Genomic DNA, 27,586 nt, shown 5'->3' on the forward strand with positions numbered 1-27,586 from the left:
TCTCTCTCTTTACCCCTTCCTCTCTCCCTCTCTCTCTTTTTTCTCTCTCTCTACCTTTCTCTCCCCCCTCGCTCACCCTCTTTCTCTCCCCTTTTGCACACCCTTTCTCTACCCCTCTCTCATCCCCTCTCCCTCTGGCTCACCTTCTCTCTCTCTCCCCCTCTTTCTCCCTCCCCCCTCTCACTCACAATCTCTTGCTCCCCCTCTCTCTCTCCCCTCCCCCTCTCTCTCCCTCCCCCTCGCTCTCCCCCTCTCACTCACAATCTCTTGCTCCCCCTCTCTCTCTCCCCTCCCCCTCTCTCTCCCTCCCCCCTCGCTCTCCCCCTCTCACTCACAATCTCTTGCTCCCCTCCCCTCTTTCTTACCCTCCCTCCTCCCTTCCTCTCCCCCTCCCCTCCTATCTCTCTCTCCTTCCCCTCTCTCTCTCTCCCCATCCTCTCTCTCCCCCTCCTCTCCTCTCTCTCTCCACCCCCCTCTTTCTCTCCCTCCCTCCCCTCCTCTCTCCTCCCCTCTCTCTCCTTCCCTTCCCTCCTCTCCCTCTCAGCCTCTTCTCCCTCCTTCTCCTCCCTCCCTCCCCTCTCTCTCTTTCCCCTCCTCTCTCTCTCTTTCCCTCCCCTCCTCTCTCTATCCTCCCCTCCTCTCTCTCTCTCCCCCTCCCCTCCTCTCTCTCTCTCCCCTCCTCTCCCTCTCTCCCCCCTTCCCTGCTCTCTCTCTCTCCCTCCCCTCCTCTCTCCCTCCCCTCCTCTCTCTCTCTTTCCCCTCCTCTCTCTATCCTCCCCTCCTCTCTCTCTCTCTCTTTTCCCTCCTCTCTCTCTCCCCTTCCCCTTTTGCAGCCATTTTTATTGCTTGAATTATTTTCCTCATTATGGGGGTGAGTGGGGCCTCACAAAGCCTAGAGCCTGATGGGTAATGGCGATAAATACGTTTCCAAAATGATAAATTGCATACATATAACAGCCACATTCACACGACAGGAGGTAGAATACACCAATCGTGTGACAACTGACATAGTGATGTGGGTGAAAAGGATGCCCATTGGGCAACACAACTTGTTTGGCGGTATCCATATATTTACAATTCCCGCACTGAAAAGTGCCTTGAAATTTGGTGGTATTGAAAGTCGGTATAGAGTATTCCCTAGTGAGAAGTTTGTATAGATGGGGCTCTCCTGTACGTGAGACGTGGCTGTGCAGAGAATGGTCTGTGGTGAGTATCTGCCAGTATTTAGGGAGTATATGTTTGATCTGGTAATGGCCTCCCTGATCCCTCCCTGATCCCGCAAAGCCTGCGGAAGGATCCTCGTATTCCTCGGATCAAGGAGAGGGATCATTACTGGCCGGCCACTCTCCTTGATCCACGGTACAAGGGTAAGGTTGCCGACCTTATCTTGCCGCGGTAGAGGGCACGGTTTAGGAGATATTTACTAAAAGACAGTCACAGCTGTCTATGGCGCATGCGCCGTAGAAAGCGGCACGCAGGCGCACTATCGCCGCTAGCGGCATGTTGTTAGTGGCGGCTCCTGTGCGCATGCGCAGGAGTGACGTCATCGCTGCTCCGGCGCTGTGAGTGACTGGAGCAGCGATACCCGGAAGGAAGATGGAGGCACCGGACTAAAGGGGACAGCGGTGACATCGCTGGCTCCTGTGTCAGGTAAGTGACACACAATGGACTAGTATGCGATGCGATGTGATGCGATGCGATGCGATGCATAGTAGTCCATTATGCTTTACCTTTGCAGGGAATGAAAGAGGAAGTAACACCCATCAGGGTTTACTTCCTCTTTAAACATTTTAGGCATTGACCCATGTCCCCTGGGGCAGGACCCGGGTCCCCAAACACTTTTGGACAGTATCTTGCATATTAGCCATTCAAATGAGCACTTTTTATTTCAAATGTTCGAGTCCCATAGACTTCAATGGGGTTCTAACCTTCGTTCGAATTTTCGAAAGTTCTGGTGCGAACCGAACCGGGGGGTGTTCCCCTCATCCCTAGTGGTGATATCTATATATATATATAAAGTGTATAGGTGAGATATATATATATATATAAGTGTATAGGTGAGATATATATATATATATAAGTGTATAGGTGAGATATATATATATATATAAGTGTATAGGTGAGATATATATATATATAAGTGTATAGGTGAGATATATATATATATATATATATATATATATATAAGTGTATAGGTGATATATATATATAAGTGTATAGGTGAGATATATATATATATATATAAGTGTATAGGTGAGATATATATATATATATATAAGTGTATAGGTGAGATCTATACAGTGTATTGGGGGTGTATATGCATACTGGCGCCGGTAGGTGTCGCTCTCTCTCGCTCTCTCGGGTTGTAGTTCTCCTCTCGGTCGGGGGTGTCGCTGTGGAGCAGATTTGTATTTCGGATCACGTGACGGAGGCGGAAGTGATTTGATCGGAGCGGCGGGAAGATCGGTGAGTGAGGATCGGAGAGCGGAGAGATCGGAGGAGGAGGAGGAGGGGGGAGGGGAGAGACTTCTCTGTGTGCGGAGATCACTGCGAGTCTATGGTGAGCGGAGATATCACTGCCCCATTCACCATCACAGCTCCTCCCATTCACAGCCACACCCCCTTCTCATTACAGCCCCTCCCCTACTAATTAAAGCTCCTCCCCTCCACATCCACGCCCCTTCTCATTACAGCTCCTCCCCTTCACAGCCACACACCCTTCTCATTACAGCTCCTCCCCTTCACAGCCACACCCCCTTCTCATTACAGCTCCTCCCCTTCACAGCCACACCCCTTCTCATTACAGCTCCTCCCCTTCACAGCCACACACCCTTCTCATTACAGCTCCTCCCATTCACAGCCACACCCCCTTCTCATAACAGCTCCTCCCCTTCACAGCCACACCCCTTCTCATTACAGCTCCTCCCATTCACAGCCACACCCCCTTCTCATAACAGCTCCTCCCCCTCCACGCCCCCTTCTCATTACAGCCCCTCCCCTACTAATTAAAGCCCCTCCCCTCCACATCTACGCCCCTTCTCATTACAGCACCTCCCATTCACAGCCACGCCCCCTTCTCATTACAGCTCCTCCCCGTCACATCCACGCCCCCTTCTCATTACAGCACCTCCCATTCACATCCACGCCCCCTTCTCATTACAGCTCCTCCCATTCACAGCCACACCCCCTTCTCATTACAGCTCATCCCCTCTATGCCCCTTCTCATAACAGCTCCTCCCCCTCCACGCCCCCTTCTCATTACAGCCCCTCCCCTACTAATTAAAGCTCCTCCCCTCCACATCCACGCCCCTTCTCATTACAGCACCTCCCATTCACAGCCACGCCCCCTTCTCATTACAGCTCCTCCCCGTCACATCCACGCCCCCTTCTCATTACAGCACCTCCCATTCACAGCCACGCCCCCTTATCATTACAGCACCTCCCATTCACAGCCACGCCCCCTTCTCATTACAGCTCCTCCCTGTCACATCCACGCCCCCTTCTCATTACAGCTCCTTCCATTCACATCCACGCCCCCTTCTCATTACAGCTCCTCCCCTTCAAGCCCCTCCCCTTCTCATTACAGCTCCTCCCCTTCAAGCCCCTCCCCTTCTCATTACAGCTCCTCCCCTTCACGCCCCATTCTCATTACAGCTCCTCCCCTTCACAGCCCCTCCCCTTCTCATTACAGCTCCTCCCCTTCAAGCCCCTTCTCATTACAGCTCCTCCCCTCCACGCCCCCTTCTCATTACAGCCCCTCCCATTCACAGCCACACCCCCTTCTCATTACAGCTCCTCCCCTTCACACCCCCTTCTCATTAAAGCTCCTCCACTTCACATCCACACCCCTTCTCATTACAGCTCCTCCCCTTCACATCCACACCCTCTTCTCATTACAGCTCCTCCCATTCACAGCCATGCCCCCTTCTCATTACAGCTCCTCCCCTCCACGCCCCTTCTCATTACAGCCCCTCCCTGTCACGCCCCCTTCTCATTACAGCTCCTCCCCTTCAAGCCCCTCCCCTTCTCATTACAGCTCCTCCCCTTCAAGCCCCTCCCCTTCTCGTTACAGCTCCTCCCCTTCACGCCCCCTTCTCATTACAGCTCCTCCCCTTCACAGCCCCTCCCCTTCTCATTACAGCTCCTCCCCTTCAAGCCCCTCTCCTTCTCATTACAGCTCCTCCCCTCCACGCCCCCTTCTCATTACAGCCCCTCCCATTCACAGCCACACCCCCTTCTCATTACAGCTCCTCCCCTTCACAGCCCCTTCTCATTACAGCTCCTCCCCTTCACAGCCCCTCCCCTTCTCATTACAGCTCCTCCCCTCCACGCCTCATTCTCATTACAGCCCCTCCCATTCACAGCCACACACCCTTCTCATTACAGCTCCTCCCCTTCACACCCCCTTCTCATTAAAGCTCCTCCCCTTCACGCCCCCTTCTCATTACAGCTCCTCCCCTTCACAGCCCCTCCCCTTCTCATTACAGCTCCTCCCCTTCACAGCCCCTCCCCTTCTCATTACAGCTCCTCCCCTCCATGCCCCCTTCTCATTACAGCCCCTCCCCTTCACAGCCACACCCCCTTCTCATTACAGCTCCTCCCCTCCATGCCCCCTTCTCATTACAGCTCCTCCCCTTCTCATTACAGCTCCTCCCCTTCACATCCACGCCCCTTCTCATTACAGCTCCTCCTCTTCTCATTACAGCTCCTCCCCTTCACATCCACGCCCCCTTCTCATTACAGCTCCACCCCTTCAGATTAGATTTGTTAATGTGTGGAACTGAACCCTCCGGTGTTATGATGGGGCGCTGCTCCGTGTTCCGGTAGCCAATCATTGTAGAGATTTTCCTCATTGTTGTTTTCTTTGTATTCAGGTCAGGTGACCTCCGGGTGGGATGGAGGCGGGTCAGACAGAAAACACGGTGGAGGGGCAGCGGCAGCGCTGGGAGAGGAAGAGGAGCCGCACAGCCCGAGATCTACTGATGACGGAGCAGCAATACGTGGAAAAGCTGGAACTGATCAACAAGGTGAGCCCCCCATATTCTTCATGTATGGTCATAGATGGAGACCGGGGTCTCCTCATCATAGAGGGAGAACGGGGTCCCCCTATCATAGAGGGAGAACGGGGTCCCCCCATCATAGATGGGGACTGGGATCCCCCCATCATAGAGGGAGAACGGGGTCCCCCCATCATAGAGGGAGAACGGGGTCCCCCCATCATAGATGGAGAACGGGGTCCTCTCATCATAGGTGGGGACTGGGGTCCCCCCATCATAGAGGGAGAACGGGGTCCCCCCATCATAGAGGTTTTAGGCATCCTCTGCAAGAAATAGGTGATTTTTGGTAAGACACTCCTATAAGGGTTAATCACTTAGGATGCCGACTCTGCCACTTTTCTCATCAGAACCCGGACATTCCTGCATTGGTGATAATCCTCCAGAGCAGAAGCAGGTAGAAATCCCTATAATGTGCATTGATCACCGAGAGGGAGGTCCACCCTTACTGCAGCCTTAAAGGGTGACAAGAAGCTCCCCTGGAAGAGCCCCCAACCCCCCCCCCCCGTCATCCATATAGAAGTAAATACCCATCTGTGGGCAGCTGAGGGCTGATCCTACAATACTGGAGGGTCCCACTGAACTGCCAGATGATTGGCTCACCACTCCACAAAACCCACCGTCCCTTCACCGTCCCTTCACCGACCCTTCACCGACCCTTCACCGTCCCTTCACCGTCCCTTCACTGTCCCTTCACCGTCCCTTCACTGTCCCTTCACTGTCCCTTCACCGTCCCTTCACTGTCCCTTCACTGTCCCTTCACCGTCCCTTCACTGTCCCTTCACCGTCCCTTCACTGTCCCTTCACTGTCCCTTCACCGTCCCTTCACTGTCCCTTCACTGTCCCTTCACCGTCCCTTCACCGTCCCTTCACCGTCCCTTCACCGTCCCTTCACCGACCCTTCACCGTCCCTTCACCGACCCTTCACCGTCCCTTCACCGTCCCTTCACCGTCCCTTCACTGTCCCTTCACCGTCCCTTCACTGTCCCTTCACTGTCCCTTCACCGTCCCTTCACTGTCCCTTCACTGTCCCTTCACTGTCCCTTCACTGTCCCTTCACCGACCCTTCATTGTCCCTTCACTGTCCCTTCACCGTCCCTTCACTGTCCCTTCACCGTCCCTTCACCGTCCCTTCACTGTCCCTTCACCGACCCTTCACTGTCCCTTCACTGTCCCTTCACTGTCCCTTCACTGTCCCTTCACTGTCCCTTCACCGTCCCTTCACTGTCCCTTCACCGTCCCTTCACCGTCCCTTCACTGTCCCTTCACCGACCCTTCACTGTCCCTTCACCGTCCCTTCACTGTCCCTTCACTGTCCCTTCACTGTCCCTTCACCGACCCTTCACTGTCCCTTCACTGTCCCTTCACTGTCCCTTCACTGTCCCTTCACCGACCCTTCACTGTCCCTTCACTGTCCCTTCACTGTCCCTTCACTGTCCCTTCACTGTCCCTTCACCGACCCTTCATTGTCCCTTCACTGTCCCTTCACTGTCCCTTCACTGTCCCTTCACCGTCCCTTCACCGTCCCTTCACTGTCCCTTCACTGTCCCTTCACCGTCCCTTCACCGACCCTTCACCGTCCCTTCATCAACTTCTCGGCAGGTTCATGAGACCTCTGCAGGTCCTTCGCTGCTATTCTTTCTCTCACTTTCACCCCCTTCAAAAAATCTATGCTGTGCTGCTCAGACGCCCCTCTCGGGCAAGACGCCCCTCTCGGGCAAGACGCCCCTCTCGGGCAAGACGCCCCTCTCGGGCAAGACGCCCCTCCAGCTTTTAGAATTACTTATGTCAGCCCCACTCATCATTTGGAAGGCAGTCCCCAGCCATCCATTGGAGCTCGGCCCCCAGCCTTCCATTGGAGCTCGGCCCCCAGCCATCCATTGGAGCTCGGCCCCCAGCCTTCCATTGGGGCTCGGCCCCCAGCCTTCCATTGAGGCTCGGCCCCCAGCCTTCCATTGGAGCTCGGCCCCCAGCCTTCCATTGGGGCTTGGCCCCCAGCCATCTACTGGAGCTCGGCCCCCAGCCATCTACTGGAGCTCGGCCCCCAGCCATCTACTGGAGCTCGGCCCCCAGCCATCTACTGGAGCTCGGCCCCCAGCCATCTACTGGAGCTCGGCCCCCAGCCATTTACTGGAGTTCGGCCCCCAGCCATCTACTGGAGCTCGGCCCCCAGCCATCTACTGGAGCTCGGCCCCCAGCCATCTACTGGAGCTCTGCCCCCAGCCATCTACTGGAGCTCTGCCCCCAGCCTTCCATTGGAGCTTGGCCCCCAGCCTTCCATTGGAGCTTGGCCCCCAGCCATCCATTGGAGCTTGGCCCCCAGCCATCCATTGGAGCTTGGCCCCCAGCCATCCATTGGAGCTTGGCCCCCAGCCATCCATTGGAGCCCGGCCCCCAGCCATCTACTGGAGCCCGGCCCCCAGCCATCTACTGGAGCCCGGCCCCCAGCCATCTACTGGAGCTTGGCCCCCAGCCATCTACTGGAGCTTGGCCCCCAGCCATCTACTGGAGCTTGGCCCCCAGCCATCTACTGGAGCTTGGCCCCCAGCCATCTACTGGAGCTTGGCCCCCAGCCATCTACTGGAGCTTGGCCCCCAGCCATCTACTGGAGCTTGGCCCCCAGCCATCTACTGGAGCTTGGCCCCCAGCCATCTACTGGAGCTTGGCCCCCAGCCATCTACTGGAGCTTGGCCCCCAGCCATCTACTGGAGCTTGGCCCCCAGCCATCTACTGGAGCTTGGTCCCCAGCCATCTACTGGAGCTTGGCCCCCAGCCATTTACTGGAGCCCGGCCCCCAGCCATTCATTAGAGCTCGGCCCCCAGCCATCTACTGGAGCTTGGCCCCCAGCCATCTACTGGAGCTTGGCCCCCAGCCATCTACTGGAGCTTGGCCCCCAGCCATCTACTGGAGCTCGGCCCCCAGCCATCCACTGGAGCTCGGCCCCCAGCCATCCACTGGAGCTCGGCCCCCAGCCATCCACTGGAGCTCGGCCCCCAGCCATCTACTGGAGCTCGGCCCCCAGCCATCTACTGGAGCTTGGCCCCCAGCCATCTACTGGAGCTTGGCCCCCAGCCATCTACTGGAGCTTGGCCCCCAGCCATCTACTGGAGCTTGGCCCTCAGCCATCTACTGGAGCTTGGCCCTCAGCCATCTACTGGAGCTTGGCCCCCAGCCATCTACTGGAGCTTGGCCCCCAGCCATTTACTGGAGCCCGGCCCCCAGCCATTCATTAGAGCTCGGCCCCCAGCCATCTACTGGAGCTCGGCCCCCAGCCATCTACTGGAGCTCGGCCCCCAGCCATCTACTGGAGCTCGGCCCCCAGCCATCTACTGGAGCTCGGCCCCCAGCCATCTACTGGAGCTCGGCCCCCAGCCATCCATTGGAGCTCGGCCCCCAGCCATCTACTGGAGCTCGGCCCCCAGCCATCTACTGGAGCTCGGCCCCCAGCCATTTACTGGAGTTCGGCCCCCAGCCATTTACTGGAGCTCGGCCCCCAGCCATTTACTGGAGCTCGGCCCCCAGCCATTTACTGGAGCTCGGCCCCCAGCCATTTACTGGAGCTCGGCCCCCAGCCATTTACTGGAGCTCGGCCCCCAGCCATTTACTGGAGCTCGGCCCCCAGCCATCTACTGGAGCTCGGCCCCCAGCCATCTACTGGAGCTCGGCCCCCAGCCATCTACTGGAGCTCGGCCCCCAGCCATCTACTGGAGCTCTGCCCCCAGCCATCTACTGGAGCTCTGCCCCCAGCCATTTACTGGAGCTCGGCCCCCAGCCATTTACTGGAGCTCGGCCCCCAGCCATCTACTGGAGCTCGGCCCCCAGCCATCTACTGGAGCTCGGCCCCCAGCCATCTACTGGAGCTCGGCCCCCAGCCATCTACTGGAGCTCGGCCCCCAGCCATTTACTGGAGCTCGGCCCCCAGCCATTTACTGGAGCTCGGCCCCCAGCCATTTACTGGAGCTCGGCCCCCAGCCATTTACTGGAGCTCGGCCCCCCGCCATTTACTGGAGCTCGGCCCCCAGCCATTTACTGGAGCTCGGCCCCCAGCCATTTACTGGAGCTCGGCCCCCAGCCATTTACTGGAGCTCGGCCCCCAGCCATCTACTGGAGCTCGGCCCCCAGCCATCTACTGGAGCTCGGCCCCCAGCCATCTACTGGAGCTTGGCCCCCAGCCATTTACTGGAGCCCGGCCCCCAGCCATTCATTAGAGCTCGGCCCCCAGCCATCTACTGGAGCTCGGCCCCCAGCCATCTACTGGAGCTCGGCCCCCAGCCATCTACTGGAGCTCGGCCCCCAGCCATCTACTGGAGCTCGGCCCCCAGCCATCTACTGGAGCTCGGCCCCCAGCCATCTACTGGAGCTCGGCCCCCAGCCATCTACTGGAGCTCGGCCCCCAGCCATCTACTGGAGCTTGGCCCTCAGCCATCTACTGGAGCTTGGCCCTCAGCCATCTACTGGAGCTTGGCCCCCAGCCATCTACTGGAGCTTGGCCCCCAGCCATTTACTGGAGCCCGGCCCCCAGCCATTCATTAGAGCTCGGCCCCCAGCCATCTACTGGAGCTCGGCCCCCAGCCATCTACTGGAGCTCGGCCCCCAGCCATCTACTGGAGCTCGGCCCCCAGCCATCTACTGGAGCTCGGCCCCCAGCCATCTACTGGAGCTCGGCCCCCAGCCATCTACTGGAGCTCGGCCCCCAGCCATTTACTGGAGCTCGGCCCCCAGCCATTTACTGGAGCTCGGCCCCCAGCCATTTACTGGAGCTCGGCCCCCAGCCATTTACTGGAGCTCGGCCCCCAGCCATTTACTGGAGCTCGGCCCCCAGCCATCTACTGGAGCTCGGCCCCCAGCCATCTACTGGAGCTCGGCCCCCAGCCATCTACTGGAGCTCGGCCCCCAGCCATCTACTGGAGCTTGGCCCCCAGCCATCTACTGGAGCTCGGCCCCCAGCCATTTACTGGAGCCCGGCCCCCAGCCATTCATTAGAGCTCGGCCCCCAGCCATCTACTGGAGCTCGGCCCCCAGCCATCTACTGGAGCTCGGCCCCCAGCCATCTACTGGAGCTCGGCCCCCAGCCATCTACTGGAGCTCTGCCCCCAGCCATCTACTGGAGCTCGGCCCTCAGCCATCTACTGGAGCTTGGCCCCCAGCCATCTACTGGAGCTTGGCCCCCAGCCATCTACTGGAGCTTGGCCCCCAGCCATCTACTGGAGCTTGGCCCCCAGCCATTTACTGGAGCCCGGCCCCCAGCCATCTACTGGAGCTCGGCCCCCAGCCATCTACTGGAGCTCGGCCCCCAGCCATCTACTGGAGCTCGGCCCCCAGCCATCTACTGGAGCTCGGCCCCCAGCCATCTACTGGAGCTCGGCCCCCAGCCATTTACTGGAGCTCGGCCCCCAGCCATTTACTGGAGCTCGGCCCCCAGCCATTTACTGGAGCTCGGCCCCCAGCCATTTACTGGAGCTCGGCCCCCAGCCATCTACTGGAGCTCGGCCCCCAGCCATTTACTGGAGCCCGGCCCCCAGCCATTCATTAGAGCTCGGCCCCCAGCCATCTACTGGAGCTCGGCCCCCAGCCATCTACTGGAGCTCGGCCCCCAGCCATCTACTGGAGCTCGGCCCCCAGCCATCTACTGGAGCTCTGCCCCCAGCCATTTACTGGAGCTCGGCCCCCAGCCATTTACTGGAGCTCGGCCCCCAGCCATTTACTGGAGCTCGGCCCCTAGCCATCTACTGGAGCTCGGCCCCCAGCCATCTACTGGAGCTCGGCCCCCAGCCATCTACTGGAGCTCGGCCCCCAGCCATCTACTGGAGCTCGGCCCCCAGCCATCTACTGGAGCTCGGCCCCCAGCCATCTACTGGAGCTCGGCCCCCAGCCATCTACTGGAGCTCGGCCCCCAGCCATCTACTGGAGCTCGGCCCCCAGCCATCTACTGGAGCTCGGCCCCCAGCCATTTACTGGAGCTCGGCCCCCAGCCATTTACTGGAGCTCGGCCCCCAGCCATCTACTGGAGCTCGGCCCCCAGCCATCTACTGGAGCTTGGCCCCCAGCCATTTACTGGAGCCCGGCCCCCAGCCATTCATTAGAGCTCGGCCCCCAGCCATCTACTGGAGCTCGGCCCCCAGCCATCTACTGGAGCTCGGACCCCAGCCATCTACTGGAGCTCGGCCCCCAGCCATCTACTGGAGCTCGGCCCCCAGCCATCTACTGGAGCTCGGCCCCCAGCCATCTACTGGAGCTCGGCCCCCAGCCATCTACTGGAGCTTGGCCCCCAGCCATCTACTGGAGCTTGGCCCCCAGCCATCTACTGGAGCTTGGCCCCCAGCCATCTACTGGAGCTTGGCCCTCAGCCATCTACTGGAGCTTGGCCCTCAGCCATCTACTGGAGCTTGGGAGCTCGGCCCCCAGCCATCTACTGGAGCTCGGCCCCCAGCCATCTACTGGAGCTCGGCCCCCAGCCATCTACTGGAGCTCGGCCCCCAGCCATTTACTGGAGCTCGGCCCCCAGCCATTTACTGGAGCTCGGCCCCCAGCCATTTACTGGAGCTCGGCCCCCAGCCATTTACTGGAGCTCGGCCCCCAGCCATTTACTGGAGCTCGGCCCCCAGCCATTTACTGGAGCTCGGCCCCCAGCCATTTACTGGAGCTCGGCCCCCAGCCATTTACTGGAGCTCGGCCCCCAGCCATCTACTGGAGCTCGGCCCCCAGCCATCTACTGGAGCTCGGCCCCCAGCCATCTACTGGAGCTCGGCCCCCAGCCATTTACTGGAGCTCGGCCCCCAGCCATTTACTGGAGCTCGGCCCCCAGCCATTTACTGGAGCTCGGCCCCCAGCCATTTACTGGAGCTCGGCCCCCAGCCATCTACTGGAGCTCGGCCCCCAGCCATCTACTGGAGCTCGGCCCCCAGCCATCTACTGGAGCTCGGCCCCCAGCCATCTACTGGAGCTCGGCCCCCAGCCATCTACTGGAGCTCGGCCCCCAGCCATCTACTGGAGCTCGGCCCCCAGCCATCTACTGGAGCTCGGCCCCCAGCCATCTACTGGAGCTCGGCCCCCAGCCATCTACTGGAGCTTGGCCCCCAGCCATCTACTGGAGCTTGGCCCCCAGCCATCTACTGGAGCTTGGCCCCCAGCCATCTACTGGAGCTTGGCCCCCAGCCATCTACTGGAGCTTGGCCCTCAGCCATCTACTGGAGCTTGGCCCCCAGCCATCTACTGGAGCTTGGCCCCCAGCCATTTACTGGAGCCCGGCCCCCAGCCATTCATTAGAGCTCGGCCCCCAGCCATCTACTGGAGCTCGGCCCCCAGCCATCTACTGGAGCTCGGCCCCCAGCCATCTACTGGAGCTTGGCCCCCAGCCATCTACTGGAGCTTGGCCCCCAGCCATCTACTGGAGCTTGGCCCTCAGCCATCTACTGGAGCTTGGCCCTCAGCCATCTACTGGAGCTTGGCCCCCAGCCATCTACTGGAGCTTGGCCCCCAGCCATTTACTGGAGCCCGGCCCCCAGCCATTCATTAGAGCTCGGCCCCCAGCCATCTACTGGAGCTCGGCCCCCAGCCATCTACTGGAGCTCGGCCCCCAGCCATCTACTGGAGCTCGGCCCCCAGCCATCTACTGGAGCTCGGCCCCCAGCCATCTACTGGAGCTCGGCCCCCAGCCATCTACTGGAGCTCGGCCCCCAGCCATTTACTGGAGCTCGGCCCCCAGCCATTTACTGGAGCTCGGCCCCCAGCCATTTACTGGAGCTCGGCCCCCAGCCATTTACTGGAGCTCGGCCCCCAGCCATTTACTGGAGCTCGGCCCCCAGCCATCTACTGGAGCTCGGCCCCCAGCCATCTACTGGAGCTCGGCCCCCAGCCATCTACTGGAGCTCGACCCCCAGCCATCTACTGGAGCTTGGCCCCCAGCCATCTACTGGAGCTCGGCCCCCAGCCATTTACTGGAGCCCGGCCCCCAGCCATTCATTAGAGCTCGGCCCCCAGCCATCTACTGGAGCTCGGCCCCCAGCCATCTACTGGAGCTCGGCCCCCAGCCATCTACTGGAGCTCGGCCCCCAGCCATCTACTGGAGCTCGGCCCCCAGCCATCTACTGGAGCTCGGCCCTCAGCCATCTACTGGAGCTTGGCCCCCAGCCATCTACTGGAGCTTGGCCCCCAGCCATTTACTGGAGCCCGGCCCCCAGCCATCTACTGGAGCTCGGCCCCCAGCCATTTACTGGAGCTCGGCCCCCAGCCATCTACTGGAGCTCGGCCCCCAGCCATCTACTGGAGCTCGGCCCCCAGCCATCTACTGGAGCTCGGCCCCCAGCCATTTACTGGAGCTCGGCCCCCAGCCATTTACTGGAGCTCGGCCCCCAGCCATTTACTGGAGCTCGGCCCCCAGCCATTTACTGGAGCTCGGCCCCCAGCCATTTACTGGAGCTCGGCCCCCAGCCATCTACTGGAGCTCGGCCCCCAGCCATTTACTGGAGCCCGGCCCCCAGCCATTCATTAGAGCTCGGCCCCCAGCCATCTACTGGAGCTCGGCCCCCAGCCATCTACTGGAGCTCGGCCCCCAGCCATCTACTGGAGCTCGGCCCCCAGCCATCTACTGGAGCTCGGCCCCCAGCCATCTACTGGAGCTCTGCCCCCAGCCATCTACTGGAGCTCTGCCCCCAGCCATTTACTGGAGCTCGGCCCCCAGCCATTTACTGGAGCTCGGCCCCCAGCCATCTACTGGAGCTCGGCCCCCAGCCATCTACTGGAGCTCGGCCCCCAGCCATCTACTGGAGCTCGGCCCCCAGCCATCTACTGGAGCTCGGCCCCCAGCCATCTACTGGAGCTCGGCCCCCAGCCATCTACTGGAGCTCGGCCCCCAGCCATCTACTGGAGCTCGGCCCCCAGCCATTTACTGGAGCTCAGCCCCCAGCCATTTACTGGAGCTCGGCCCCCAGCCATCTACTGGAGCTCGGCCCCCAGCCATCTACTGGAGCTTGGCCCCCAGCCATTTACTGGAGCCCGGCCCCCAGCCATTCATTAGAGCTCGGCCCCCAGCCATCTACTGGAGCTCGGCCCCCAGCCATCTACTGGAGCTCGGACCCCAGCCATCTACTGGAGCTCGGCCCCCAGCCATCTACTGGAGCTCGGCCCCCAGCCATCTACTGGAGCTCGGCCCCCAGCCATCTACTGGAGCTCGGCCCCCAGCCATCTACTGGAGCTTGGCCCCCAGCCATCTACTGGAGCTTGGCCCCCAGCCATCTACTGGAGCTTGGCCCTCAGCCATCTACTGGAGCTTGGCCCTCAGCCATCTACTGGAGCTTGGCCCTCAGCCATCTACTGGAGCTTGGCCCCCAGCCATCTACTGGAGCTCGGCCCCCAGCCATCTACTGGAGCTCGGCCCCCAGCCATCTACTGGAGCTCGGCCCCCAGCCATCTACTGGAGCTCGGCCCCCAGCCATCTACTGGAGCTCGGCCCCCAGCCATTTACTGGAGCTCGGCCCCCAGCCATTTACTGGAGCTCGGCCCCCAGCCATTTACTGGAGCTCGGCCCCCAGCCATTTACTGGAGCTCTGCCCCCAGCCATCTACTGGAGCTCGGCCCCCAGCCATTTACTGGAGCTCGGCCCCCAGCCATCTACTGGAGCTCGGCCCCCAGCCATTTACTGGAGCTCGGCCCCCAGCCATTTACTGGAGCTCGGCCCCCAGCCATTTACTGGAGCTCGGCCCCCAGCCATTTACTGGAGCTCGGCCCCCAGCCATTTACTGGAGCTCGGCCCCCAGCCATCTACTGGAGCTCGGCCCCCAGCCATCTACTGGAGCTCGGCCCCCAGCCATCTACTGGAGCTCGGCCCCCAGCCATCTACTGGAGCTTGGCCCCCAGCCATCTACTGGAGCTTGGCCCCCAGCCATCTACTGGAGCTTGGCCCCCAGCCATCTACTGGAGCTTGGCCCCCAGCCATCTACTGGAGCTTGGCCCCCATCCATCTACTGGAGCTTGGCCCCCAGCCATCTACTGGAGCTTGGCCCTCAGCCATCTACTGGAGCTTGGCCCTCAGCCATCTACTGGAGCTTGGCCCCCAGCCATCTACTGGAGCTTGGCCCCCAGCCATTTACTGGAGCCCGGCCCCCAGCCATTCATTAGAGCTCGGCCCCCAGCCATCTACTGGAGCTCGGCCCCCAGCCATCTACTGGAGCTCGGCCCCCAGCCATCTACTGGAGCTCGGCCCCCAGCCATTTACTGGAGCTTGGCCCCCAGCCATTTACTGGAGCTCGGCCCCCAGCCATTTACTGGAGCTCGGCCCCCAGCCATCTACTGGAGCTCGGCCCCCAGCCATCTACTGGAGCTTGGCCCCCAGCCATCTACTGGAGCTCGGCCCCCAGCCATTTACTGGAGCTCGGCCCCCAGCCATTTACTGGAGCTCGGCCCCCAGCCATTTACTGGAGCTTGGCCCCCAGCCATCTACTGGAGCTTGGCCCCCAGCCATCTACTGGAGCTTGGCCCTCAGCCATCTACTGGAGCTCGGCCCCCAGCCATCTACTGGAGCTTGGCCCCCAGCCATCTACTGGAGCTTGGCCCCCAGCCATCTACTGGAGCTTGGCCCCCAGCCATCTACTGGAGCTTGGCCCCCAGCCATCTACTGGAGCTTGGCCCCCATCCATCTACTGGAGCTTGGCCCCCAGCCATCTACTGGAGCTTGGCCCTCAGCCATCTACTGGAGCTTGGCCCTCAGCCATCTACTGGAGCTTGGCCCCCAGCCATCTACTGGAGCTTGGCCCCCAGCCATTTACTGGAGCCCGGCCCCCAGCCATTCATTAGAGCTCGGCCCCCAGCCATCTACTGGAGCTCGGCCCCCAGCCATCTACTGGAGCTCGGCCCCCAGCCATCTACTGGAGCTCGGCCCCCAGCCATTTACTGGAGCTCGGCCCCCAGCCATTTACTGGAGCTCGGCCCCCAGCCATTTACTGGAGCTCGGCCCCCAGCCATCTACTGGAGCTCGGCCCCCAGCCATTTACTGGAGCCCGGCCCCCAGCCATTCATTAGAGCTCGGCCCCCAGCCATCTACTGGAGCTCGGCCCCCAGCCATCTACTGGAGCTCGGCCCCCAGCCATCTACTGGAGCTCTGCCCCCAGCCATCTACTGGAGCTCTGCCCCCAGCCATTTACTGGAGCTCGGCCCCCAGCCATTTACTGGAGCTCGGCCCCCAGCCATCTACTGGAGCTCGGCCCCCAGCCATCTACTGGAGCTCGGCCCCCAGCCATCTACTGGAGCTCGGCCCCCAGCCATCTACTGGAGCTCGGCCCCCAGCCATCTACTGGAGCTCGGCCCCCAGCCATCTACTGGAGCTCGGCCCCCAGCCATTTACTGGAGCTCAGCCCCCAGCCATTTACTGGAGCTCGGCCCCCAGCCATCTACTGGAGCTCGGCCCCCAGCCATCTACTGGAGCTTGGCCCCCAGCCATTTACTGGAGCCCGGCCCCCAGCCATTCATTAGAGCTCGGCCCCCAGCCATCTACTGGAGCTCGGCCCCCAGCCATCTACTGGAGCTCGGACCCCAGCCATCTACTGGAGCTCGGCCCCCAGCCATCTACTGGAGCTCGGCCCCCAGCCATCTACTGGAGCTCGGCCCCCAGCCATCTACTGGAGCTCGGCCCCCAGCCATCTACTGGAGCTCGGCCCCCAGCCATCTACTGGAGCTTGGCCCCCAGCCATCTACTGGAGCTTGGCCCCCAGCCATCTACTGGAGCTTGGCCCTCAGCCATCTACTGGAGCTTGGCCCTCAGCCATCTACTGGAGCTTGGCCCTCAGCCATCTACTGGAGCTTGGCCCCCAGCCATCTACTGGAGCTCGGCCCCCAGCCATCTACTGGAGCTCGGCCCCCAGCCATCTACTGGAGCTCGGCCCCCAGCCATCTACTGGAGCTCGGCCCCCAGCCATCTACTGGAGCTCGGCCCCCAGCCATTTACTGGAGCTCGGCCCCCAGCCATTTACTGGAGCTCGGCCCCCAGCCATTTACTGGAGCTCGGCCCCCAGCCATTTACTGGAGCTCTGCCCCCAGCCATCTACTGGAGCTCGGCCCCCAGCCATTTACTGGAGCTCGGCCCCCAGCCATCTACTGGAGCTCGGCCCCCAGCCATTTACTGGAGCTCGGCCCCCAGCCATTTACTGGAGCTCGGCCCCCAGCCATTTACTGGAGCTCGGCCCCCAGCCATTTACTGGAGCTCGGCCCCCAGCCATTTACTGGAGCTCGGCCCCCAGCCATCTACTGGAGCTCGGCCCCCAGCCATCTACTGGAGCTCGGCCCCCAGCCATCTACTGGAGCTCGGCCCCCAGCCATCTACTGGAGCTTGGCCCCCAGCCATCTACTGGAGCTTGGCCCCCAGCCATCTACTGGAGCTTGGCCCCCAGCCATCTACTGGAGCTTGGCCCCCAGCCATCTACTGGAGCTTGGCCCCCATCCATCTACTGGAGCTTGGCCCCCAGCCATCTACTGGAGCTTGGCCCTCAGCCATCTACTGGAGCTTGGCCCTCAGCCATCTACTGGAGCTTGGCCCCCAGCCATCTACTGGAGCTTGGCCCCCAGCCATTTACTGGAGCCCGGCCCCCAGCCATTCATTAGAGCTCGGCCCCCAGCCATCTACTGGAGCTCGGCCCCCAGCCATCTACTGGAGCTCGGCCCCCAGCCATCTACTGGAGCTCGGCCCCCAGCCATTTACTGGAGCTCGGCCCCCAGCCATTTACTGGAGCTCGGCCCCCAGCCATTTACTGGAGCTCGGCCCCCAGCCATCTACTGGAGCTCGGCCCCCAGCCATCTACTGGAGCTCGGCCCCCAGCCATCTACTGGAGCTTGGCCCCCAGCCATTTACTGGAGCCCGGCCCCCAACCATTCATTAGAGCTCGGCCCCCAGCCATCTACTGGAGCTCGGCCCCCAGCCATCTACTGGAGCTCGGCCCCCAGCCATCTACTGGAGCTCGGCCCCCAGCCATCTACTGGAGCTCGGCCCCCAGCCATCTACTGGAGCTCGGCCCCCAGCCATCCACTGGAGCTCTGCCCCCAGCCATCTACTGGAGCTCGGCCCCCAGCCATTTACTGGAGCTCGGCCCCCAGCCATTTACTGGAGCTCGGCCCCCAGCCATTTACTGGAGCTCGGCCCCCAGCCATTTACTGGAGCTCGGCCCCCAGCCATTTACTGGAGCTCGGCCCCCAGCCATTTACTGGAGCTCGGCCCCCAGCCATTTACTGGAGCTCGGCCCCCAGCCATCTACTGGAGCTCGGCCCCCAGCCATCTACTGGAGCTCGGCCCCCAGCCATCTACTGGAGCTCGGCCCCCAGCCATCTACTGGAGCTCGGCCCCCAGCCATTTACTGGAGCTCGGCCCCCAGCCATTTACTGGAGCTCGGCCCCCAGCCATTTACTGGAGCTCGGCCCCCAGCCATTTACTGGAGCTCGGCCCCCAGCCATCTACTGGAGCTCGGCCCCCAGCCATCTACTGGAGCTTGGCCCCCAGCCATTTACTGGAACCCGGCCCCCAGCCATTCATTAGAGCTCGGCCCCCAGCCATCTACTGGAGCTCGGCCCCCAGCCATCTACTGGAGCTCGGCCCCCAGCCATCTACTGGAGCTCGGCCCCCAGCCATCTACTGGAGCTCGGCCCCCAGCCATCTACTGGAGCTCGGCCCCCAGCCATCTACTGGAGCTCTGCCCCCAGCCATCTACTGGAGCTCGGCCCCCAGCCATTTACTGGAGCTCGGCCCCCAGCCATTTACTGGAGCTCGGCCCCCAGCCATCTACTGGAGCTCGGCCCCCAGCCATCTACTGGAGCTCTGCCCCCAGCCATCTACTGGAGCTCGGCCCCCAGCCATTTACTGGAGCTCGGCCCCCAGCCATTTACTGGAGCTCGGCCCCCAGCCATTTACTGGAGCTCGGCCCCCAGCCATTTACTGGAGCTCGGCCCCCAGCCATTTACTGGAGCTCGGCCCCCAGCCATTTACTGGAGCTCGGCCCCCAGCCATTTACTGGAGCCCGGCCCCCAGCCATTTACTGGAGCCCGGCCCCCAGCCATTTACTGGAGCTCGGCCCCCAGCCATTTACTGGAGCTCGGCCCCCAGCCATTTACTGGAGCTCGGCCCCCAGCCATTTACTGGAGCTCGGCCCCCAGCCATTTACTGGAGCTCGGCCCCCAGCCATTTACTGGAGCTCGGCCCCCAGCCATCCATTGCAATATGCTCCCCAGCTTTAGTAATGAATAGGCTGAGTGGTGCACATGCTCAGTAGGCTCAGAACACAGCTGTGACTTCTCTGTGCCAAGGCTGGCTGCACAGTAGAGGTCTGCAGAGCTGGGATGAAGGTAAGTATTTAGGGGTGGGGCTTCCACCGAGGGGGGTGGAATGGACATGTACACCTGAAAGTGGGAGCTCGGATCTGATGTGGAGGTCCCGTCATCCTGCAATATATGGAGGGAAACATTTGAAGCGGAACTAAACCCATCAATTTACCTGATCTAACGAGGCATAGCATGAAGGATAAATGTCACAGTTGCTTGTGCTCTCAACTGAACTATCAAGCCATCAGATGGCATCATAACTGATCACATGTGCAGAACCACGGAAACTGCAGATCAAACAAGATGGCAGCTTCCTTAGTTGTAGAGGAGAGGAGGGTTTAGTTCCACTATGAAACAGATCTGTGTGAATGTCGGATGTAATCCATAGAGAAAACATTGATAGACGTCACTCACCACACCGGCCGGCACCACCGCAAGCAGCCTTATATTATAATTTTGGGCACCAGTTCTCAAAAAGGATATCAGGGAACTGGAGAAAGTGCAGAGAAGGGCAACCAAACTGATAAGAGGCATGGAGGAGCTCAGCTATGAGGAGAGATTAGAGGAACTGACTTGATAAGAGGAGATTAAGGGGGGATGTGATCTCCATGTATAATATATAAGGGGGGATATGATCACCATGTATAATATATAAGGGGGGATATGATCACCATGTATAATATATAAGGGGGGATATGATCACCATGTATAATATATAAGGGGGGATATGATCTCCATGTATAATATATAAGGGGGGATATGATCACCATGTATAATATATAAGGGGGGATATGATCTCCATGTATAATATATAAGGGGGGATATGATCACCATGTATAATATATAAGGGGGGATATGATCACCATGTATAATATATATGGGGGGATATGATCTCCATGTATAATATATAAGGGGGGATATGATCTCCATGTATAATATATAAGGGGGGATATGATCTCCATGTATAATATATAAGGGGGGATATGATCTCCATGTATAATATATAAGGGGGGATATGATCACCATGTATAATATATAAGGGGGGATATGATCTCCATGTATAATATATAAGGGGGGATATGATCTCCATGTATAATATATAAGGGGGGATATGATCTCCATGTATAATATATAAGGGGGGATATGATCTCCATGTATAATATATAAGGGGGGATATGATCACCATGTATAATATATAAGGGGGGATATGATCACCATGTATAATATATAAGGGGGGGATATGATCTCCATGTATAATATATAAGGGGGGATATGATCTCCATGTATAATATATAAGGGGGGATATGATCTCCATGTATAATATATAAGGGGGGATATGATCACCATGTATAATATATAAGGGGGGATATGATCACCATGTATAATATATAAGGGGGGATGTGATCTCCATGTATAATATATAAGGGGGGATATGATCACCATGTATAATATATAAGGGGGGATATGATCACCATGTATAATATATAAGGGGGGATATGATCACCATGTATAATATATAAGGGGGGATATGATCACCATGTATAATATATATGGGGGGATATGATCTCCATGTATAATATATAAGGGGGGATATGATCTCCATGTATAATATATAAGGGGGGATATGATCACCATGTATAATATATAAGGGGGGATATGATCACCATGTATAATATATAAGGGGTCCGTATAGTGAACTTGGCGTTGAGTTATTCACTTTACAGTCATCACAGAGGACAAGGGGGACTCTTTACATCTAGAGGAGAAGAGATTTCATCTCCAAATACGGAAAGGTTTCTTCACAGTAAGAGCTGTGAAAATGTGGAATAGACTCCCTGCAGAGGTGGCTCTGGCCCAATCAGTGGATTGCTATAGAAAGGTCGGGATTATTTCCTAAGTGTACAGAATATAACGGGGTGACATTTATAGGGAAAGGTGATCCGGGGAAAATCCAATTGCCTCTCGGGGGATCAGGAAGGAATTTTTTCCCCTGCTTTAGCAAATTGGATCATGGCTCTACGGGGGTTTCACCTTCCTCTGGATCCACGGTGGGTATAGAATTGGGTATAAGGGATTGTATGATTTATTTTTTTTCTCTTATATTCACCGACCGACACAGCTCCTCTCTGTAACTAAATGGGTTGTATAGCCTGCCATTAGGAGGAACTATGCAAAATTGTTACACAATACACAGAACTTTCAGTCCCGCCTCAGGGGGCGGACCCTGTGCTAACAACACTCCCTGCTGCTCCCAGCAGCCTCAGTTTTTATTTTGCCTAGTAAGGAGAATGACCTAGGAACCCTGCCGGCCCTTTGGTCCATTTTTTTCCTGCAGGTTTTGATGCTTTTTTTTGCGGATCTTCTATCAACTGCCGGCTGGGTTACAAGCTGGTTAATGATATCCTTGTAGTCTCCCCAGTCCGGCCATCGAGCGTGTGCAGGCCGCAGCCCAGGCTCGGCAGACCACGACATGCCTCAGCTCCAGAGGTGGTCGGTTAGCTCCGGGGTATACATATGACAGGGCTACTGATGTCTGGATCACAGTATATCGGGCCAGCAGCTACCCTGTAACTGCGCAGGAGTGGGTCTGTGATGGAATGTCTCCCAGCTCTTCAGCACTGGTAAGTACGGCTCTCCCCGCTCCGGTGGGGTGAGCAGCTGGGCATTCCCTGGGGGGTCGATTCGGGGGCCACCTTACCTCCTTATCTTCTCTCCCACTTCCCTATCTCCCCTCCTTCCCCCCCTCTGAGGTGCTGCGGGCGGTATGTGTGTGTGGGGTTCGCTGGGTCTCTCACCTGTAGGGGGCTTTGTGCGGCTGGCGTTGGTCCTGGTCCCGGTCTGGGGGGTCCCAAGAGGTGTCTGTGGAGGTGTTCTGGCTGTAGGCAGGCAGCACTGTTCTGGATTTGTCCTGTCACCGCATGGCGCTGTCCAGCGGCCATCTTGACTGTGGGAAATGCAGGTTCCCCTTGTGTTCTTCACTCTGCAACTGGGTAACCTCCTAGGGACTGCAGGCACGGCTAGTAGCATTCACAGAACGCCCCAGGGTGGTGAGTCTGGCGCTAAGTACCCCTCCCACCCCCCACGCGGCGGCAGCAGGAGGGTGGGACCTTTACTGTCCTAAGTCCACTTGCAGGTGGCAGACAGGGTAGGGTCAGCATGGCTTCAGAAACTGGTGTTTCTTCCCCCGAAATCCAGGCTATTGCAACCGGGTCGCCTGCGGATAGCGCTGTGCCCATGGACACCCTGGCGGCGGTCCTTAACTCCTTTGTTGCTAAAATAGAGGCGGTGCATGGAAGGAAAGGTGCGCGTAAAAGGCCCCTGCCCCCCCCCCCCCCCCCGGTCCTCTGGGGAGAGCTCTGATGCAGACTCGGCCCTGCTGCAGCTGGAGACCCCTGCTCTGACCTATCAGACGTGGCTGACCAGGACCGTTCGGACAGTGAGGATGATTCCCCGTCCGGGTCCGGGCGCGACAAGGCGCTTGTTGGAGCACTTATCACAGCTGTGCGGGATACCCTGAAGATAAAGGAGCCAGCGGATTCCTCTGCTGATGTACTGGTCCCTTTTGGGTCCCGCAACCCAGCACATTCACCTAAGGTGTTCCCGTATTTGACTTATTTTAACAAGTTCATCTACAGGGAATGGGGTCGCCCGCAAAGGACTATTTCGGTCCCCAAAAACATGGCGGTGCGTTACCCCTTTGAGGAGAGCCTTCTCAAAAAATGGTCGGCTCCTCCGGTCGTGGACTCCCCAGTATCTAGGTTAAACAAAGTAACCACGATCCCGGTTGAGGGGACTCCTGCTTTCAAGGATCCCACGGACAGGAAGGCCGAAGCAGTGGCTCGTTCCTTGTTTACGGTTGTGGGGTCAGCCGTGCCACCTGTACTGCTATCCGCACTGGTGTCGCAGACACTGACTGAGTGGGCAAAATTTTTGCACTGCGAATTGGCAGAATGCCTCTCCTGTCTGCGTGGAACTAGCAGACCAACTAGTGCATGGCCTTAAGTACGTTTGTGACACGGCCCTGGATACTCTCCCACTGCTATCCAGGGCCTCAGTGTCAGCCGTGGTGCTGAGGCGCCTCATTTGGCTGAAATGCTGGTCTGCTGACCAGGCATCCAAGAAAGCCCTGACAGGTCTTCCCTTCCTTGGCGGATGGCTCTTTGGCGCCTCGTTGGATGATATTATTAAGAATGCCACTGGTGGTAAGAGTACACTACTCCCACAGGCCAGGAAGGCTAAGGAGCCACGCCGCAGGCAAGGGCCCTCCTTTTCCGCTCACAAGCGGCTTTTTCGTCCGCTCGGTGCTTCGGCAAAACGCCCCCAGCCCGACAGGACGCCCACGGACGGTCAGAAGCTTCCCTGGAACCGCAAGCCTGCGAACAAAAGTGCTACCGCATGAAGATTTGCCCCCACTCTCATATCGGGTGGGGGGTCGTCTTCGGGAGTTTGCAGCCCGGTGGACCTCCCGGTTATCTAACCAATAGGTCTGTGATCTGATTTCCACAGGCTACAAGATAGAGTTTCTCTCTTGGCCGCCAACCAGATTCTTCCCCTCCAGCATACCTGCGTCCCCGGTTCGCCGGGAGGCCCTGTTAGGGGCGGTGAGGGACTTGCTGAATCAGGGGGTGATTGTACCGGTTCCGGAAATGGAACGCTTCCAGGGGTTCTACTCAAATCTGTTTGTGGTTCCCAAGAAGGAAGGGGTACCTCCAATATTGGACCTAAAAGCCCTAAATAACTTTGTAAAAGTGCAGAGGTTCAGAATGGAATCAGTTCGCTCAGTAGTCGCTGCACTCCATCAAGGGGACTTCCTGGCGTCCTTGGACATCCAGGATGCCTACCTGCACATACCCATATGCCATCGGCATCAAAAGTTTCTGCGTTTGGCAGTCGGGGAAGCCCACTACCAGTTTGTGACTCTTCCTTTTGGCCTGGCATCAGCCCCCCCGAGTCTTTACCAAAGTACTGGCTCCAGTGTTGGAGTTGCTGCGACAACGCAGGATTGCGATCGTGTGTAACCTAGACGATCTCCTCCTGAGAGCTTCTTCCGCCTCAGAATTAGCGGAGGATGTGGCGATCACCATGCAGACCCTGCAAGCATTTGGGTGCCTGTTGAACCTAAAGAAGTCGGTGGTGGTACCAACTCAGCGTCTGGAGTACCTGGGGTCACTATTGGACTCCAGGGAAGCGAGGGTTTTTTTCCCCTCAGATTTTGACAAAATGGGACAAATCTGCATTGTTCCTGAATCGGTAGATCCAGGTGAACCAACCAGTCAGGGACTCCCTGATCTGGGGGTTGAGGTCCCCGGTAATTCAGTCTGGAAGATCGTTCCTTCCTCTGAAATGGACGGTGATCACTACAGACACCAGTCTGTCCGGCTGGGGTGGAGTGATGGGGATTCAGTCGGCTCAGGGCCTCTGGTCGACGGAGGAATCCAAGTTGCCAATCAATCTGCTCGAATTGAGAGCGAACAGGCTGTGCCTCCACACGTGGTCGAGGAGTCTTCAAGGGCGCCCGATCAGGATACAGTCGGACAACGCCATGGCTGTGACATTCATAAATCAGCAAGGGGGAACAAGAAGCTCGGCCGCTGCTCGGGAGGTCGCTCACATACTTCGGTGGGCAGAGCGACACGTTCCGGCCCTGTCAGCCATTTACATCCGGGGGTTGGAAAATGGGCAGGCGGACTATCTGAGTCGTCAGATGCTGGACCTAGGAGAATAGACATTGCATCCGGAAATATTCAGGCTGCTGTGCCTGAAGTGGGGAACACCAGATGTGGATCTATTGGCCTCCCGGCGCAATCGGAAGGTGCCGAGATTCGTGTCCAGGACAAGAGATCCGTGGGCAGACGCGTCAGACGCGCTGGTGGCTCCGTGGGATCAGTACCAGCTGATCTACGCCTTTCCTCCACTAAAACTGTTACCACGCCTGCTGCGCAGAGTGGAAGCCGAGGGGATTCCAGTAATCCTGGTGGCCCCAGATGGCCTCAGCGGCCCTGGTACGCAGACCTGGTGCGTCTGGTGACAGACGTTCCTTGACGACTGTCGCTGCGAGAGGACCTCCTATCTCAAGGTCCAATCTTTCACCCTGCTTTACCGTCGCTGGCTTTAACGGCATGGCTATTGAGAGCCAGGTGCTGAGGAACCGGGGTCTGTCGGACTCGGTGATTCCAACTATGCTGAGGGCACGGAAATCTTCTTCCAGGAAGATATACCATCGTACTTGGAAGGCCTACATCTCCATGTGTGAGGAGAAAGGCTGGCATCCACGCTCCTTCTCTATATCCAGGATCCTGCTGTTTCTTCAGCAAGGAGTAGACCAGAAATTGACATGGAGCACCATTAAGGGGCAAATTTCAGCCCTGGCTGTCTTTTTTCACTGACCCCTGGCGTCTCACTCATTAGTGATTACCTTTGTTCAGGGGGTACGACATGTAGTCCCTCCGGTGCGTCCTCCGTTACCCCCATGGGATTTGAATCTGGTGTTGTCGGCACTTCAGAAGCCGCCGTTTGAGAAGATCAGGGAGATTCCCTTGTTGACCTTTTCACAGAAAGTGGTCTTTCTAGTGGCCATCACATCGGCCAGGAGGGTTTCGAAACTGGCGGCCTTGTCATGCAAGTCGCCTTATCTGGTCATCCATAGGGATAAGGTGGTGTTGCGTCCGCAACCATCCTTTCTACCGAAGGTGGTCTCGGTGGATCCTGGTGCAGACAGTTGCTGTACAACAGGAAACAAATCTCTTACTGAGTGAACAGATAGCAGGATTACAAACGATGGTGACCCAGCAGGCTGAAATGACGAAAGGTGACCCCGCTGTAAAGAGTGAACCCTGGAAGGCAGTGCAGCGGACCCTGCAAAAGATGACGGCCTCAGACAATGTGGGAGCATACCTAGCTATGTTTGAGGGGGTTGCAGCAAGGAAGGGTCTGCCCGATAAAGACTGGGCAGATGTACTGGCTCTTTTCCTGACCGCAGACCCCCAACAAGCCTACTGTGACTTGACCCCGGAATCAGCACATGATTATAAGCTCCTGAAAGCAGAAATCCTAGCAAGGTTGGGAGTGACTGTAACTTTAAGGGCGAACCGAGTCCATGGCTGGCGCTTTGACAAGGCTAAGCCGGCCCGTGCGCAGCTCTATCACCTGATGCACTTGTTTCAAGATTGGCTGAGACCTGAGGAAAAGACACCCACTCAGATGGTGGAAAGAGTCGCACTCGATCGTTTCCTGCATGGACTACCCAGGGAGCTCCACCGATGGGTGGCTCAGTCCGAGCCTCAGTCACTGGATGAGTTCCAGGAGAGTCCCTCTGTCACAAGAGAGCTGGTCCATTTCAAAGAAGTGCGTTCCAGCACCAGTGTGCCTCCCGGTGATCGCATGGTGGCTGCTCGGAGGGGTAATACAACTAGAGGTCGACCGATATATCGGCCGATATTTTCTGTTTTTTAATTAATTGGCATCGGCCGATTGAGCTGATAAAAAGGCCGATTTAGCGGGACTTGGAAATGACTTCTGTAATAGAAGTCAGTGTAAGTTGCCTGAGTCTTCATAGAAACGACTTTCCTCCACTCTGGGCTGCCAAGAAAAGAACAGAAAGATACAATGTTTACACTTCTGAATGAATGAAATCATCTCTGTGTGTAGAAGTTCTCAGTTTAACCATTTAAAGACTAAATCTTTTCTGACACTTGTTGCTTACAAGTAAAAATCCTGTATTTTCTGCCAGAAAATCACTTAGACCCCCAAAAAGTATATATATATTTTTAGCAGAGATCCTAGGGAATAAAATAGCGGTTGTTGCAATATTTTATGTCACACGGCATTTGCGCAGCGATCTTTAAAATGCATTTTTTTGGGGGGAGGAAAAAAATACACTAAATGATTTTAAAAAAAAAACTAAAACAGTAAAGTTAGTCCATTTTTTTTTTTTTTTTGTCCAAAAGTTTTGAGTACTTGTTTTTATTTTATAGGCTGCTTGCACACTGGAGCGGGCAGACGTTGATGGTAAAATGTTGCTAGTTTTAGCAGTGCTTTACCATTATTTTAGCGGTGCTATTCGGCTGCTAGTGGGGCGCATATAACCCAGCTAGCGGCCGAAGAAGAGGTTAAATGCGCCCGTGAATCGCATTGCATGCGCTTGGGCAGTGGTGCCCATTAATATCAATGGGCAGGAGTGGTGGAGAAGCGGTGTACACCACTCCAAACGTGCTGCTTGCATCGCCTCAGTGTGACA

At 57.9% G+C, this 27,586-nt stretch overlaps 1 protein-coding gene across 1 annotated transcript in view; it reads left to right on the forward strand.

Moving 5' to 3' along the window:
* Positions 1-2,432: 2,432 nt before the first annotated feature.
* The window catches only part of ARHGEF39 (Rho guanine nucleotide exchange factor 39), a gene marked incomplete in the record, with an annotated part of 172,684 nt that continues 147,530 nt past the window's right edge, over positions 2,433-27,586 (forward strand). Inside the window, 2 exon segments of the mRNA XM_077478238.1 lie at positions 2,433-2,560; positions 4,875-5,027. Of these exon segments, the coding sequence (XP_077334364.1) occupies positions 4,896-5,027 (132 nt within the window).

This window comes from Lithobates pipiens, unplaced genomic scaffold, assembly GCF_037356315.1.
Source record: "Lithobates pipiens isolate NorthernLeopardFrog02 unplaced genomic scaffold, aLitPip1_a1.2 Scaffold_13, whole genome shotgun sequence".
Lineage (NCBI taxonomy): Eukaryota > Metazoa > Chordata > Amphibia > Anura > Ranidae > Lithobates > Lithobates pipiens.